At 40.6% G+C, this 16,620-nt stretch overlaps 1 protein-coding gene across 4 annotated transcripts in view; it reads right to left on the reverse strand.

Annotated features, from left to right (window-relative positions):
* The window catches only part of FKBP9 (FKBP prolyl isomerase 9), a 50,751-nt gene that overhangs the window by 23,466 nt on the left and 10,665 nt on the right, over window positions 1–16,620 (reverse strand). For all 4 annotated transcript variants that reach the window (XR_007479049.1, XM_004269922.4, XM_033428308.2 and 1 more), the window contains exons 2-5: window positions 12,793–12,938; window positions 12,058–12,247; window positions 11,646–11,791; window positions 825–1,014 (exon numbers count right to left, since the gene is read on the reverse strand). Coding sequence is in view for 3 of the 4 variants with exons in the window: in XM_004269922.4 (XP_004269970.1) it covers window positions 825–1,014; window positions 11,646–11,791; window positions 12,058–12,247; window positions 12,793–12,938 (672 nt within the window). In the remaining variant the exon portion in view is untranslated. The remainder of the gene's footprint in view (window positions 1–824; window positions 1,015–11,645; window positions 11,792–12,057; window positions 12,248–12,792; window positions 12,939–16,620) is intronic.

Raw genomic sequence — 16,620 nt, forward strand, 5'->3', positions numbered from 1 at the left:
AAGTCAAATGAAAAATTTAAAAGAAGAGATCCGCGGAGTAATAAGAATGAATTATGTAAATAAAATTATACCGTATAAAAATTCTGTAATGTTTCTGGGTGACTAATTAAACGAGAAGTCTCAGAGAAACAGGTAGATTGCTGTCACTACTTGCTTGCTCTATAGGAAGCTAAAGGAATCCAAACAACACATGCCACCTGAATGAGCAACACATACCAAACACCTGTTGCCTGCTCACAACTGCAGGCTAAGCCTGATAAACAAAACAAAGCTTTGAATAACAACAGGCTCCGCCCAGCATCCAAACAGTCCCTGCAGCAGATAAGCCATGAAAGTTTGCAAAGTGCTTCTGCCTACCTTCTCTCTTTAATCTAACCATCTCTTTGAGAAAGGTGCTAACAACAGCGAAAAAACTGAAGCTCAGGGAGGTCAAATGCTATCCAAAGTCACACACCTAGTGCACCACACACAGGGACTGGAATCCAGATCTCCCAGCACCAAGTCTGTTCTCTTCGCATCCTACCGCCTGGACCTGCCTCCTGGTCACTTCCCACCTTGGACCCCAGAGTTGGGTTTATACTTGGATAGCCGAGCACAGTCTAGAGGGATTGTGGGAGTCCAGGGTGAGCCTCTCCTGCTTTCCTGCAGACCTATCTCCCACAGGCCCCAAGGAGACCGTTCTAACAACCTCTGAAGGAATTCAGTATCAGAAAATAGAAACCTATACTGGAGATGAAAATACTAACTCAAAATCAGCACTGACAAGCTATAAACTATATTTAATAAGATGTTCTGGTAAGTGAAGGACCCTGTTGTTTGCTTACCTGGAATCAAAGAATGTACCATCCAGAAGTGTGCCGTTGTAATGATACCTGAGAAAGTCCCCCGTTTGACTTTGCCGCTCACAGTTTTCAGGAACTACCTTATTCTCAATGGAAATGCCATCCTTGGGGTTATGGAGGTCCAATAATGCAACATCAAACACCAGAGATGCCTGCCCAGGAATGTCTTTCCCTAGAGTGGAATGAAGGAAGATGATGAAATCAGGACACAAGATTTAGGAAGTATCAATACTTTAACTACAATTCAACACCCACTACGTTGGTGTTACACATTCCTTGAAGTTTCCCAGCCAAGGAAACAAATGTTCTTCCACATCTTGGGTGGTCCCCCATGGTGTCTAACCGTGCTATCTCACGTGGTGTCCAACCGAGGGCTGGCAGGTATAATTTGAAGCCTGACTTCCTCAGAAAAAGGAGCAAACCGATAATAATGACATGGAGAATACTGTGACCACATTTTCTATGCTTGTGCTTGCAAATCAAGGCTCTATGTGAGTGGTTATATACCCACATGCAAACCCAAATACATACCTCTGTGGGTTTCTGTTTGTATATAGATGCAAATCACAGACATTCCACAGCTTGGATCTGGTTCTGGAGAACACTACATAGACTTGTTCTTTGGAACTCACAGACAATTATTTTAAAATTTATTTTATTGAGTACAGTTGTTTTACAATGTTGTGTTAATTCCTCCTGTACAGCAAAGTGATTCAGTTATACATATATATATATATTCTTTTTTTTTAATAGTTCGTTCTTGGAGTATAATTGCTTTACAATGTTGTGTTAGTTTCTGCTGTATAACAAAGTGAATCAGTCACATGCATACATATATCCCCATATCCCCTCCCTCCCGAGCCTCCCTCCCATCCTCCCTATCCCACCCCTCTAGGTCACCTCAAAGCACCGAGCTGATCTCCCTGTGCTATGGGGCTGCTTCCCACTAGCTAACTATTTTACATTCAGTAGTGTATATATGTCGATGCTACTCTCACTTCACCCCAGCTTCCCCCTCCCACCCCGTGTCCATTCTTTATGTCTACATCTTTATTCCTGCCCTGCAACTAGGTTTATCAGTACCATTTTTTTTTTTTAGATTCCATATACATGCATTAGCATATGGTATTTGTTTTTCTTTTTCTGACTTACTTCACTCTGTATGACAGACTCTAGGTCCATCCACCTCACTACAAATAACTCAATTTTGTTTCTTTTTACGGCTGAGTAATATTCCATTGTATATATGTGCCACATCTTCTTTATCCATCCATCTGCCAATGGACACTTAGGTTACGTCCATGTCCTGGCTATTGTAAATAGTGCTGCAGTGAACATTGTGGTACATGTCTTTTTGAATTATGGTTTTCTCAGGGTATATGCCCAGTAATTGCTGGGTCGTATGGTAGTTCTATTCTTAGTTTTTTAAGGAACCTCCATACTGTTTTCCATAGTGGTTGTATCAATTTACATTCCCACCAACAGTGCAAGAGGGTTCCCTTTTCACCACACCCTTTCCAGCATTTATTGTTTCTACATTTTTTGATATTGGCCATTCTGACTAGCGTGAGATGATAGCTCATTGTAGTTTTGATCTGCATTTCTCTAATAATTAGTGACGTTGAGCATCTTTTCATGTGTCCCTTGGCCATCTGTATGCCCTCCTTCGTGAAACGTCTACTTAGGTCTTCTGCCCATTTTTTAATTGGATTGTTTGTTTTTTTGATATTGAGCTCCATGAGCTGTTTGTATATTTCAGAGATTAATCTTTTGTCTGTTGTTTCATTTGCAAGTATTTTCTCCTATTCTAAGAAATCAACGATGACAAACAGATGGAGAAATATACCATGTTCTTGGATTGGAAGAATCAATATTGTAAAAATGACTATACTACCCAAAGCAATCTACAGATTCAATGTAATCCCTATCAAACTACCAGTGGCATTCTCCACAGAATTAGAACAAAAAATTTTACAATTCTTATGGACACACAAAAGACCCTGAATAGCCAAAGCAATCTTGAGAAAGAAAAACGGAGCTGGAGGAATCAGGCTCCCTGACCTCAAACTATACCACAAAGCTACAGTAATCAAGACAGTATGGTACTGGTACAAAAACAGAAATAAAGATCAATGGTACAGGATAGAATGCCAGAGATAAACCCACGCATATATGGTCACCTAATTTACGACAAAGGAGGCAAGAACATACAATGGAGAAAAGACAGGCTCTTCAATACATGGTGCTGGGAAAACTGGGCAGCTACATGTAAAAGAATGAAATTAGAACACTACCTAACACCATATACAAACGTATATATATTCTTTTTCATATTCTTTTCCATTATGCTTTATTACAGGACATTGACTATAGTTCCCTGTGCTACACTGTAAAACCCTGTTGTCCCTCCATTCCATAAACAATAGTTTGTATCTGCTAATCCCAAACTCCCAATCCATCCCTCTACCATCCCACTTCCCCCTTGGCACCCACAAGTCTGTTCCCAATGTCTGGGAACTCACAACCAACTTTTTTTTTACATCTTCATTGGAGTATAATTGCTTTACAATGCTGTGTTAGTTTCTGCTGTATAACAAAGTGAATCAGCCATATGCATACATATATCCCCATATCCCCTCCCTCTTGCGTCTCCCTCCCACCCTCCATATACCACCCCTCTAGGTGGTCACAAAGCACCAAGCTGATCTCCCTGTGCTATGTGGCTGCTTCCCACTAGCTATCTATTTTACATTTGGTAGTGTATATATGTCCATGCTACTCTCTCATTTTGTCCCAGCTTACCCTTCCCCCTCCATGTGTCCTCAAGCCCATTCTCTACATATGAGTCTTTATTCCTGTCCTGCCCCTAGGTTCTTCAGAACCTTTTTTTTGTTTTAGATTCCATATATATGTGTAAGCATACAGTATTAGTTTTTCTCTTTCTAACTTACTTCACTCTGTAGGACAGACTCTAGGTCCATCCACCTCACTACAAATAACTCATTTCGTTTCTTTTTATGGCTGAGTAATATTCCATTGTATATATGTGCCACATATTCTTTATCCATTCATCTGTCAATGGACAAGTAGGTTGGTTCCATTTCCTGGCTATTGTAAATAGTGCTGTAATGAACATTGTGCTACATGACTCTTTTTGAATTATGCTTTTCTCAGGGTATATGCCCAGTAGTGGGATTGCTGGGTCATATGGTAGTTCTATTTTTAGTTTTTTAAGGAACCTCCATACTGCTCTCTATAGTAGCTGTATCAATTTACATTCCCACCAACAGTGCAACAGGGCTCCCTTTTCTCCACACCCTCTGCAGTATTTACTGTTTGTAGATTTTTTGATGATGGCCATTCTGACCGGTGTGAGGTGATACCTCATTGTAGTTTTGATTTGCATTTCTCTAATGATTAGCAATGTTGAGCATCCTTTCATGTGTTTTCTTGGCAATCTGTATATCTTCTTTGGAGAAATGTCTATTTAGGTCTTCTGCCCATTTTTGGATTGGGTTATTTGTTTTTTTGATATTGAGCTCCATGAGCTGCTTGTATATTCTGGAGATTAATCCTTTGTCAGTTGCTTCGTTTGCAATACTTTCTCCCATTCTGAGGGTTGTCTTTTCCTTTTGTTAATGGTTTCTTTTGCCGTGCAAAAGTTTTTAAGTTTCATTAGGTCCCATTTGTTTATTTTTGTTTTTATTTCCATTTCTCTAGGAGGTGGATCAAAAAGGATCTTGCTGTGATTTATGTCATAGAGTGTTCTGCCTATGTTTTCCTCTAACAGTTTTATAATGTCTGGCTTTACCTTTACGTTTTAATCCACTTTGAGTTTATTTTTGTGTATAGTGTTAGGGAGTGTTCTAATTTCATTCTTTTACATGTAGCTGTCCAGTTTTCCCAGCACCACTTATTGAAGACGCTGTCTTTTCTCCATTGGATATTCTTGCCTCCTTTATCAAAAATAAGGTGACCATATGTGTGTGGGTTTATCTCTGGGCTTTCTATCCTGTTCCATTGATCTGTATTTCTGTGTTTGTGCCAGTACCATCCTGTCTTGATTACTGTAGCTTGTAGTATTGTCTGAAGTCCAGGAGCCTGATTCCTCCAGCTCCATTTTTCTTTCACAAGATGGCTTTGGCTATTCGAGGTCTTTTGTGTCTCCACACAAATTGTGAAATTTTTTGTTCTACTTCTGTGAAAAATGCCATTGGTAGCTTGATAAGGATTGCATTGAATCTGTAGATTCCTTTGGGGAGTACAGTCATTTTCACAATGTTGATTCTTCCAATCCAAGAACATGATATGTCTCTCCATCTGTCTGTATCATCTTTAATTTCTTTCATCAGTGTCATAGTTTTCTGCATACAGGGCTTTTTTCTCCTTAGGTAGGTTTATTCCTAGGTATTTTATTCTTTTTGTTGCAATGGTAAATGGGAGTATTTCCTTAATTTCTCTTTCAGACTTTTCATCATTAGTGTATAGGAATGCAAGAGATTTCTGCGCATTAATTTTGTATCCTGCTACTTTACCAAGTTCATTGATTACCTCTAGTAGTTTTCTGGTAGCATCTTTGGGATTCCCTATGTATAGTATCATGTTATCTGCAAACAGTGACAGCTTTACTTCTTGTTTTCCAGTTTGGATTCCTTTTATTTCTTTTTTTTTCTCTGCTTGCTGTGGCTAAAACTTCCAAAACTATGTTGAATGATAGTGGTGAGAGTGGGCAACCTTGTCTTGTTCCTGATCTTAGTGGAAATTATTTCAGTTTTTCACCACTGAGAACGATGCTGGCTGTGGGTCTGTCATATATGGCCTTTATTATGTTGAGATAAGTTCCCTCTATGCCTACTTTCTGGAGGGTTTTTATCATAAATGGGTGTTGAATTTTGTGGAAAGCTTTTTCTGCATCTATTGAGATGATCATATGGTTTGTATCCTTCAATTTGTTAATACGGTGTATCACATTGATTGATTTGCATATATTGAAGAGTCCTTGCATTCCTGGGATAAACCCTACTTGATCATGGTGTATGACCCTTTTAATGAGCTGCTGGATTCTGTTTGCTAGTATTTTGTTCAGAATTTTTGCATCTATGTTCGTCAGTGATATTGGCCTGTAGTTTTCTTTTTTTGTGACATCTTTTTCTGGTTTCGGTATCAGGGTGATGGTGGAATGAGTTTGGGAGTGTTCCTCCCTCTGCTATATCTTTGAAGACTTTGAGAACTCTGTGAAGCCTGTGAAGCCATCTGGTCCTGGGCTTTTGTTTGTTGGAAGATTTTTAATCAGAGTCTCAATTTCAGTGCTTGTGATTGGTCTGTTTATATTTTCTATTTCTTCCTGGTTCAGTCTCGGAAGGTTGTGCTTTTCGAAGAATTTGTCCATTTTATTGGCATAGAGTTGCTTGTAGTAATCTCTCATGTCCCTTTGTATTTCTGCAGTGTCAGTTGTTACTTCTCCTTTTTCATTTCTAATCCTGTTGATTTGAGTCTTCTCCCTTTTTTTCTTGATAAGTCTGGCTAATGGTTTATCAATTTTGTTTATCTTCTCAAAGAACTAGCTTTTATTGATCTTTGCTATCGTTTCCTTCTTTTTCCTTTATTTCTCATCTGATCGTTATGATTTCTTTCCTTCTGCTAACTTTGGGGTTTTTTTGGTGTTCTTCTTTCTCTAATTGCTTTAGGTGTAAGGTTAGGTTGTTTTTTTGAGATGTTTCTTGCTTCTTGCGGTAGGATTGTATTGCTATAAACTTCCCTCTTAGAACTGCTTTTGTTGCATCTCATAGGTTTGGGGTTGTCATGCTTTCATTGTCATTTGTTTCTACATGTTTTTTGATTTCCTCTTTGATTTCTTCAGTGATTTCTTGGTTATTTAGTACCATATTGTTTAGCCTCCATGTGTTTGTATTTTTTACAGTTTTTTTCTTGTAACTGATATCTAGTCTCATAGCGTTGTGGTCGGAAAAGATACTCGATACAATTTCAATTTTCTTAAATTTACCAAGGCTTGATTTATGACCCAAGATATGATCTATCCTGGAGAATGTTCCATGAGCACTGAGAAGAAAGTGTATTCTGTTGTTTTGGGATGGAATGTCCTATAAATATCAATTAAGTCCATCTTGTTTAATGTGTCATTTAAAGCTTGTGTTTCCTTATTTATTTTCATTTGGATGATCTGTCCATTGGTGAAAGTGGGGTGTTAAACTCCCCTACTATTATTGTGCTACTGTCGATTTCCCCTTTAATGGCTGTTAGCATTTGCCTTATATATTGAGGTGCTCCTATGTTGGGTGCATAAATATTTACAATTGTTATATCTTCTTCTTGGATTGATCCCTTAATCATTATGTAGTGTCCTTCTCTGTCTCTTGTAATAGTCTTTATTTTAAAGTCTATTTTATCTGATATGAGAATTGCTTCTCCAACTTTCTTTTGACTTCCATTTGCATGGAATATCTTTTTCCATCCCCTCACTTTCAGTCTGTATGTGTCCCTAGGTCTGAAGTGGGTCTCTTGTAGACAGCATATATACGGGCCTTGTTTTTGTATCCATTCAGCCAGCCTGTGTCTTTTGGCTGGAGCATTTAATCCATTTACATTTAAGGTAATTATCAATATGTATGTTCCCATTACCATTTTCTTAATTGTTTTGGGTTTGTTTTTGTAGGTCTTTTCCTTCTCTTGTGTTTCCTGACTAGAGAAGTTCCTTTAGCATTTTTTGTAAAGCTGGTTTGGTGGTGCTGAATACTCTTAACTTTTGCTTGTCTGTAAAGGTTTTAATTTCTCCATCAAATCTGAATGAGATCCTTGATGGGTAGAGTAATCTTGGTTGTAGGTTCTTCCCTTTCATCACTTTAAATATGTCCTGCCACTCCCTTCTGTCTTGCAGAGTTTCTGCTGAAAGATCAGCTGTTAACCTTATGGGGATTCCCTTGTATGTTATTTGTTGCTTTTCCCTTGCTGCTTTTAATATTTTTTCTTTGTATTTAATGTTTGATAGTTTGATTAATATGTGTCTTGGCGTGTTTCTCCTTAGATTTATCCTGTATGGGACCCTTTGTGCTTCCTGGAGTTGATGGGCTATTTTCTTTCCCATGTTAGAGAAGTTTTCAACTATAATCTCTTCAAATATTTTCTCAGTCCCTTTCTTTTTCTCTTCTTCTTCTAGGACCCCCATAATTCAAGTGTTTGTGCGCTTAATGTTGTCCCAGAGGTCTCTGAGACTGTTCTCAATTCTTTTCATTCTTTTTTCTCTATTCTGCTCTGCAGTAGTTATTTCCACTATTTTATCTTCCAGATGACTTATCTGTTCTTCTGCCTCAGTTATTCTGCTATTGATTCCCTCTAGAGAATTTTTAATTTCATTTATTGTGTTGTTCATCATTGTTTGTTTGCTCTTTATTTCTTCTAGGTCTTTGTTAAATGTTTCTTGTATTTTCTCCATTCTATTTCCAAGATTTTGGATCATCTTTACTATCATTACTCTGAATTCCATTTCAGGTAGACTGCCTATTTCCTCTTCATTTGTTTGGTCTAATGGGTTTTTACTTTGCTCCTTCATCTGCTGCATATTTCTCTGTCTTCTCATTTTGCTTGACTTACTGTGTTTGGGGTCTCCTTTTCGCAGGCTGCAGGTTCGTAGTTCCTGTTGTTTTTGGTGGCTGTCCCCAGTGGGTGAGGTTGGTTCACTGAGTTGTGAGGCTTCCTGATGGAGGGGACTGGTGCCTGTGTTCTGGTGCATAAGGCTGGATCTTGTCTTTCAGGTGGGCAGGACCACGTCCGGTGGTGTGTTTTAGGGTGTCTGTGAACTTATTATGATTTTAGGCAGCCTCTCTGCTAATGGGTGGGGTTGTGTTCCTGTCTTTCTAGTTGTTTGGCATGGGGTGTCCCGCACTGGAGGTTGCTGGTCGTTGAGTGGAGCTGGGTCTTAGCATTGAGATGGAGATCTCTGGGAGAGCTGTTGCCGATTGATATTACGTGGGGCCTGGAGGTCTCTGGTAATCCAGTGTCCTGATCTAGGCTCTCCCACCTCAGAGGCTCCGGCCTGACACCCGGCTGGAGCACCAAGACCCTGTCAGCCACACGGCTCTTTTTCTAGTTTCTGTCCTTTTTCCACACATATAGGTTTTTTCCTTCATATCATTCAGTCTTGCTAAAGTTGTGGGGTCATCTCAGAGATCAATCTGAGTCCCTGTTAGTGTTGGAGGGTCTCCTGCAGAGGCAGGGGGTGGCTGTGGCTTATTGTGGGGACAAGGACACTGGCAGCAGTAGTTCTGGGAAGTACTCCTTGGTGTGAGCTCTACCAGAGTCCCTCACAACCAACTTTTTTTTAAATAAATTTATTTATTTTATTTTATTTATTTTTGGCTCGTTGGGTCTTCGTTGCTCTGTGTGGGCTTTCTCTAGTTGCGGCGAGTGGGGGCTACTCTTCGTTGCAGTGCGCGGGCTTCTCATTGCAGCGGCTTCTCTTGTTGCACAGCATGGGCTCTAGGCACATGGGCTTCAGTAGTTGTGGCACGCGGGCTCCGTAGTTGTGGCTCACAGGCTCTCGAGTACAGGCTCAGTAGTTGTGGTGCACGGGCTTAGCTGCTCTGTGGTATGTGGGATCTTCCCGGACCAGGGCTCGAACCTGTGTCCCCTGCACTGGCGGGCAGATTCTTAACCACTGCGCCACCAGGGAAGTTCCCCAATTTTTAAAGAGACAAAAATTCAGTCCTTTAAGTTCATCCAAAACAAGATATAAGTAAAACTAAAGTTAGCTGAGATAAGAGGGGAAAAAACGGCACCCACGATCCAAAACATAAATAGTCCTCCAATCATTTCTATTTCACTTCAGGATGGTATTGCTTCTCATGGATATTCCTAACAGTGAGGATTTATTGAATATGTGCCACACGATAATCCACATGAAGAGATTATGGGGCACTAGCTCTTCCTGCAAAGATCAACATCAACCAATAAGTAACTCTAAATCCAGGACTCTGGGATAGAAGGAAGTTAGGTACCTGACAAACCACTTACCTCAACACTCTTACTTGCCATTTGTTATGTCATGCAAAGGAGAAGGCCTAGACAAGTGAACCACAGGGCATGCCAAGACTGTGCTCCTTCAACTGGCTCTTTGGCAGAGCCCACCCCTCTGTCTCCTTCCCCTCAGAGGAATGGTGAAATCTGCTGAAAGCAGGCTGCTGAGTCAGCCTCTGGATCGCCAGGTGTGGTTAATCCCTGAAATGCAGGTGTGGGTGTGGGAGGGTGTGTGACAGAATATTAATCTTTTTTATTTTTCTGTATCTTTTAATTTAATAGAAAACAGAAAGCCTTACGGTAACCCCAGGGTTTAAATTGTTCTAGCATTATTATGTACTACCTGAATATTTGCTTTTTTTATAACAACTTTATTGAGATATAATTCCCATACTATACAATTCACCTGTTTAAATTTATACCTGGATAGCTGAGCACAGTGTCAAAGTATAAAGCATTTAAAAATAACTATTTTAAATAAACTATGTATTTAAAATATTTAAATTATTTATTATTTATTTAAAATAAATAAATAACATTCATCACATCGGGCTAGGCATCTAGCTTTACTTCATGCCTCATATGCATGTGGATGATGATAAAAGGATTTTGGGAGACAAGGAGAATGAACTTCCATTAGCCAAGGATGAGAGAGTTTGAGTAGTGATAAGAATAATAACATATCTTGGGGAGGGGAGAATTAAGATATATTTGTGGCAGTTACTTTCAAGCTTTATTTTTCTTTTAGCAGGTTTTTAAAGAAACTGTCTGCAGATTCCCAGTAATAAAAGTGGAGGTCGACAGGAGAGAAGGCTCCCCTCTCCTCCTGCTCTGTAGACCTAGAACTCTCAGAAAACATAGCTTGGAAAACATTATATTAGGGGGTTATTAGAAGTCAGGTATCACTGTCAGTAAACTTCTTAAATAGCATCACATTTTCTTTTTTTTTCTTTCTTTTTTTTTTCTTTTCTTTTCTTTCTTTTTTTTTTTTTGGCCACACGGCTTGTGGGATCTTAGTTCCCCGACCAGGGATGGGACCCACGCCCCTGCACTGGAAACATGGAGTCTTAACCACTGGAACACCAGGGAAGTCCCGAGATGTCTTACTTAAGAACAACAGTGAGGGTCGGATTAATTGGGAGATTGGGATTGACATATATACACTATTGATACTATATATAAAATAGATAACTAATGAGAACCTACTGTATAGCACAGGGAACTCTACTCAATACTCTGTGGTAATCTAAATGGGAAGGAAATCCAAAAGAGAAGGGATATATGTATACGCATAGCTGATTCACTTTGCTGTACAGTAGAAGCTAACACAACATTGTAAAGTAACTAGACTCAAATAAAATTTTTTTAAATAAAATAGTGCTAGGTGGAAAGAAAAAGAACAACAATGACCATTAATAGGTGGAGATTTCTGCAACTTACTCATCAGACAGCAAATGATCTAGACTAGCACCGTCCAAATAGAACTTTCTGCAGTGATGGAAATGCTCTGTATCTGCCCTGTCCAGTATAGCAGCCCTTGGCAACAAGCAGCTCTGAAGTACATGAACTATGGCAGTGTGACCAAGGTACAGTATTTAAAGTTTTATTTAACCTAATGTAAATGTAAATAGCTATATGTAGCTAGTGGCTACCATATTGGACACTGCAAGTCTAGACCAAAAGCTCTGGTGGGTTTCACACGGTATGTTAAATTAACCACTGCAAAAGAAATCAAGACAGATGAGAGTGGCTCAAAGAATGAGAAGGACTTACCATCTCCATCTTCTCCATAGGCCAGAAAAGGAGGTATGGTGATGATGCGCTTTTCTCCCACACACATCCCCAGCAGCCCTTTGTCCATTCCAGGAATCAGCCAGCCAATTCCCACATATGTGTCATATGTTTTCATGCGATTGTGACTGAAAACCAATGAGAAATGAGAAAAGTTCCATACCATGAGGGCATTTCCAATTCATCCTTCAAAAGGTTTTTGTTACCCAAAATTCAGCTACCAATGAACTCATACCCATCCCTGGAGAAAAAGCATGTATACATCTTTGTTCCCAATCACAGAGCAGTTGGGAATGAATCCCTTTTCTGATTTCTCCATGGGCATAAAAAAGCGGATGAGAGAGAAAGAACTAAGGGGCATTTCAATGATACTACCATGAATGGCGGGACTTACCTCGAATCAAACAGTGTCCCATCCAAGAACGTTCCATTGTAGTGGTACCTAACAAAATCAGACACCTGGATGGTCCGAGGGCAACTGGGGGGCTTGAAGTAAGTGTGAATCTGAACCTGATCTTCCGAATTCCAAATATCCATCAGAAGTACATCAAAATGAAGCACTGAATCTGGGGGAATCACACCAGCTAGAAAATAAAGAGAGTTCACACTGAGAAGCTGCTGCCTTTTGGGCCAGACAAATAAACACCTAGGATGCTGCCAAGGTGAATGGAAGCCAAAAGGGCTCGAGAGGTCACATACAATTCCAAAATGAACCACATTCCCTCCTTTTTTCCAAATGAAAAACAAATTTTTTTGCCGCACCCTGTGGCTTGTGGGATCTCAGTCCCCTGACCAGGGATTGAACCCAGGCCATGGAATTGAAAGCCCAGGATCCTAACCACTAGGCCACCAGGGAACTCCCTCCAAATGAAATTTAAAGAAAAGAGAAAAAACACAAAAATTTCCTCTCAGCAAGGATAACATTCAGTACACCTGTGTTAATAACACTTCTTTCATATCTAGAATAAATAAACTTTTAAGATGAGATTTTAGCTGTGTGTGTGTGCTCACAGCTTCTCATTTTCCCCTACCCGAAGCTTCCGAAGACTCTAGTCTGCCTGACTGAAGAGCCTGCAAATGTTCTGGTGGTTTCGGCAGATGTGTTTACAAGCACGGAACAAACACTTACAAACTCCTTCACTTCCATAGGCCAGCTTTGAGGGGATCTTCACAAAACGCCTCTCATTTACACACATCCCGACCAGAGCTTGGTCCATTCCTGCAATCAGTTGTCCTTTTCCCACAAACACGTTGAAAGTGGAGTCTCTGTCATAGCTGAAGACCCAAAAGGTAGGGAGAGAGAAGGAAAAGTATGAATAATCCTTCCCTTAATGAAACTAACCTGTAAAAATGTACCCATGGACAGAGTGAGGTCACTGCAAAGTAAAAAGCCCACAGAGAGGGCTTCCCTGGTGGCGCAGTGGTTGAGAGTCCGCCTGCTGGTGCAGGGAACACGGGTTTGTACCCGGGTCCGGGACGATCCCACATGCCGCGGAGCATCAAATCATTATGTTGTACACCTAAAACTAATATAATACTATATGTCAATTATACCTCAATAAAAAAAATTTTAACATTTCTACCATGGCCGTGAGCCATGGCCGCTGGGCTTGCGCGTCCGGAGCCTGTGCTCCGCCACAGGAGAGGCCACAACAGTGAAAGGCCCGCGTACAGCAAAAAAAAGCCCACAGAGGAGTTACTGATGCAGGAAATATCTTCACTGGACAGTACTTGCAGGGTTGGAATTTTTTAATTACCTTGAATATTGCCAGCAAATCTAGTCAGATAAGCATCAGCATAACTCTCTCTAGAGAAAAATATATGTTGTTTGTTGTGAAATATCTACCAATTCTTCCATTAAAAAAAAAAAAAAAAGTTTACTCCATTTCCATGTGATTGGTACCTAACAGCAATATCACAGATACTCATATGCAAATTAACACTAATTTTCGTTTTTTTTCTTTTAAGTCAATAAGTTAAACAAAGAGGCAGCGTGGTGTAGCAGGAAGTGCACTTAAACTCTCTTAATCTTCCTCCACTGCAAAATGTGAGTGATGATAATAGCCATCACAAGATCCGTACCATATAACGATGTGAAAAGTACTCTGAAAACCTAAGGGTATGCCAATATTACCATACATAATTATTGCAGGTGATAGAAAGTCTGATGTGGTCTTGAAATCACTAATACATGTGTTTTAAAGGCTGACTGGTGATGGCCTTAAGTAGGAAAATAAATAATGGAATCATGGCTATGATCCAAGCTCTCATCCTCTTCCATGTCAAACTTAGCAACAGCAAGGGGGTGCCAATTAGGATACTATGCTAGGGGCTTTGGGGGATATAAAAAAGTCCAAGGCATGGACTCTGCCTACAAGTACCTTACATACTGGCAGAGACACCTACAGAGTTTTAGACACTGTGTTTAAGAAAATGACTACAGAGCTTGGTTTATAATAACTAAACACTGGAAATAACTTACAAGTTCAAGAGTATGGCACTGATTACATATAAGGCAAGGACATATAATAAAATGCTCTATGGCCATTTAAAAATAACAGATTTCTGCTATAGGGATGTAATGTATAGCATTACTATACATGACTATAGTTAATAATACTGTACAGTGAATATAGTTAATGGTGACTATAGTTAATAATATTGTGTTGCAGGGCTCCCCTGGTGGCACAGTGGTTAAGATTCTGCCTGCCAATGCAGGGGACACAGGTTCAAGCCCTGGTCCGGGAAGATCCCACATGCTGCAGAGCAACTAAGTCCGTGCGCCACAACTACTGAGCCTGCGCTCTAGAGCCCACGAGCCACAACTACTGAGTCCAAGTGCCACAACTACTGAAGCCCGTGCATCTAGAGCCCGTGCTCTGCAACAAGAGAAGCCACCGCAATGAGAAGCCTGCACACCGCAAGGAAGAGTAGTCCCCGCTCGCCGCAACTAGAGAAAGCTTGCGCACAGCAACGAAGACCCAACACAGCCAAAGATAAAAATAAATAAATTAGGGCTTCCCTGGTGGCGCAGTGGTTGAGAGTCCTCCTGCCGATGCAGGGAACACGGGTTCGTGCCCCAGTCCGGGAAGATCCAACATGCCACGGAGCGGCTGGGCCCGTGAGCCATGGCCGCTGAGCCTGCGCGTCTGGAGCCTGTGCTCCGCAACGGGAGAGGCCACAACAGTGAGAGGCCTGCGTACCGCAAAATAATTAAGTAATTAATTTTTAAAAATAATAATAATGTGTTGCATATTCAAAGTTGCCAAGAAAGTAAATCTTAAAAGTTATCATTGGGATCTCCCTGGTGGCACAGTGGTTAAGAATCCACCTGCCTAAATTGATACAGCCACTATGGAGAACAGTATGGAGGTTCCTTAAAAAACTAAAAATAGGGGCTTCCCTGGTGGCGCAGTGGTTGAGAGTCTGCCTGCTGATGCAGGGGACGCAGGTTCGTGCCCCGGTCCGGGAAGATCCCACATGCCGCAGAGCGGCTGGGCCCGTGGGCCATGGCCGCTGAGCCTGCGCGTCCGGAGCCTGTGCTCCGCAACGGGAGAGGCCACAATAGTGAGAGGCCCGCGTACCACACACACACACACAAAAAAACTAAAAATAGAACTACCGTATGACCCAGCAATCCCACTACTGGGCATATACCCTGAGAAAACCATAATTCAAAGAGTCGTGTACCACAATGTTCATTGCAGCTCTGTTTACAACAGCCAGGACATGGAAGCAACCTAAGTGTCCATCGACAGATGAATGGATAAAAAAGATGTGGCACATATATACAATGGAATATTACTCAGCCATAAGAAGAAATGAAATTGAGTTATTTGTAGTGAGGTGGATGGACCTAGATCTGTCATACAGAGCAAAGTAAGTCAGAAAGAGAAAAACAAATACCGTATGCTAACACATATATATAGAATCTAAAACAAAACAAAAAAAAAATGGTTATGAAGAACCTAGAGGCAGGACAGGAATAAAGATGCAGACCTACTAGAGAATGGACTTGAGGACACGGGGAGGGGGAAGGGTAAGCTGGGACGAAGTGAGAGAGTGGCATGGACATATATACACTACCAAATGTAAAATAGATAGCTAGTGGGAAGCAGCCATATAGCACAGGGAGATCAACTTGGTGCTTTGTGACCACCTAGAGGGGTAGGATAGGGAGGGTGGGAGGGAAGGAGACGCAAGACGGAAGAGATATGGGGATATATGTATATGTATAGCTGATTCACTTTGTTATAAAGCAGAAACTAACACACCATTGTAAAGCAATTATACTCCAATAAAGATGTTAAAGAAAAAAGAATCCACCTGCCAATGCAGGGGATACGGGTTCGAGACCTGGCTAGGGAAGATCCCACATGCTGCAGAGCAACTAAGCCCATGCGCCACAACTACTGAGCCTGCGCTTTAGAGCCCGTGAGCCACAACTACCGAAGCCCACGTGCCTAGAGCCTGTCCTCCACAACAAGAGAAGCCACCACAATGAGAAGCCCATGAACCGCAAGGAAGAGTAGCCCCCACTCGCCACAACTAGAGAAAGCCCGCACGCAGCAGTGAAGACCCAACAAAGCCAAAAAAAAAAAAAAGTTACCACCATAAGAAAAAAATTTTTTGTAACTATGCATGGTGATGGATGTTAACTACACTTATTGTGGTGATCATTTTGCAATATATACAAATATCAAATCATTATGTTGTATACCTAAAACTAATATAATACTATATGTCAATTATACCTCAATAAAAAAAATTTTAACATTTCTATTCATTGGCACTAGAAGGACATACACATGAAGAGAAAACTGTAGGTTACAGTGCCACATATAAAATAATCTCATTTTGAACTTATATATATAGATGCATGTGAAAAATCCACAAGGTGACACGTGAAAATATTACCAATAGTAATCTATGGGTAGGAGATTTCAGGTGACGATTT

The sequence above is a fragment of the Orcinus orca genome, chromosome 9, assembly GCF_937001465.1.
Source record: "Orcinus orca chromosome 9, mOrcOrc1.1, whole genome shotgun sequence".
Lineage (NCBI taxonomy): Eukaryota > Metazoa > Chordata > Mammalia > Artiodactyla > Delphinidae > Orcinus > Orcinus orca.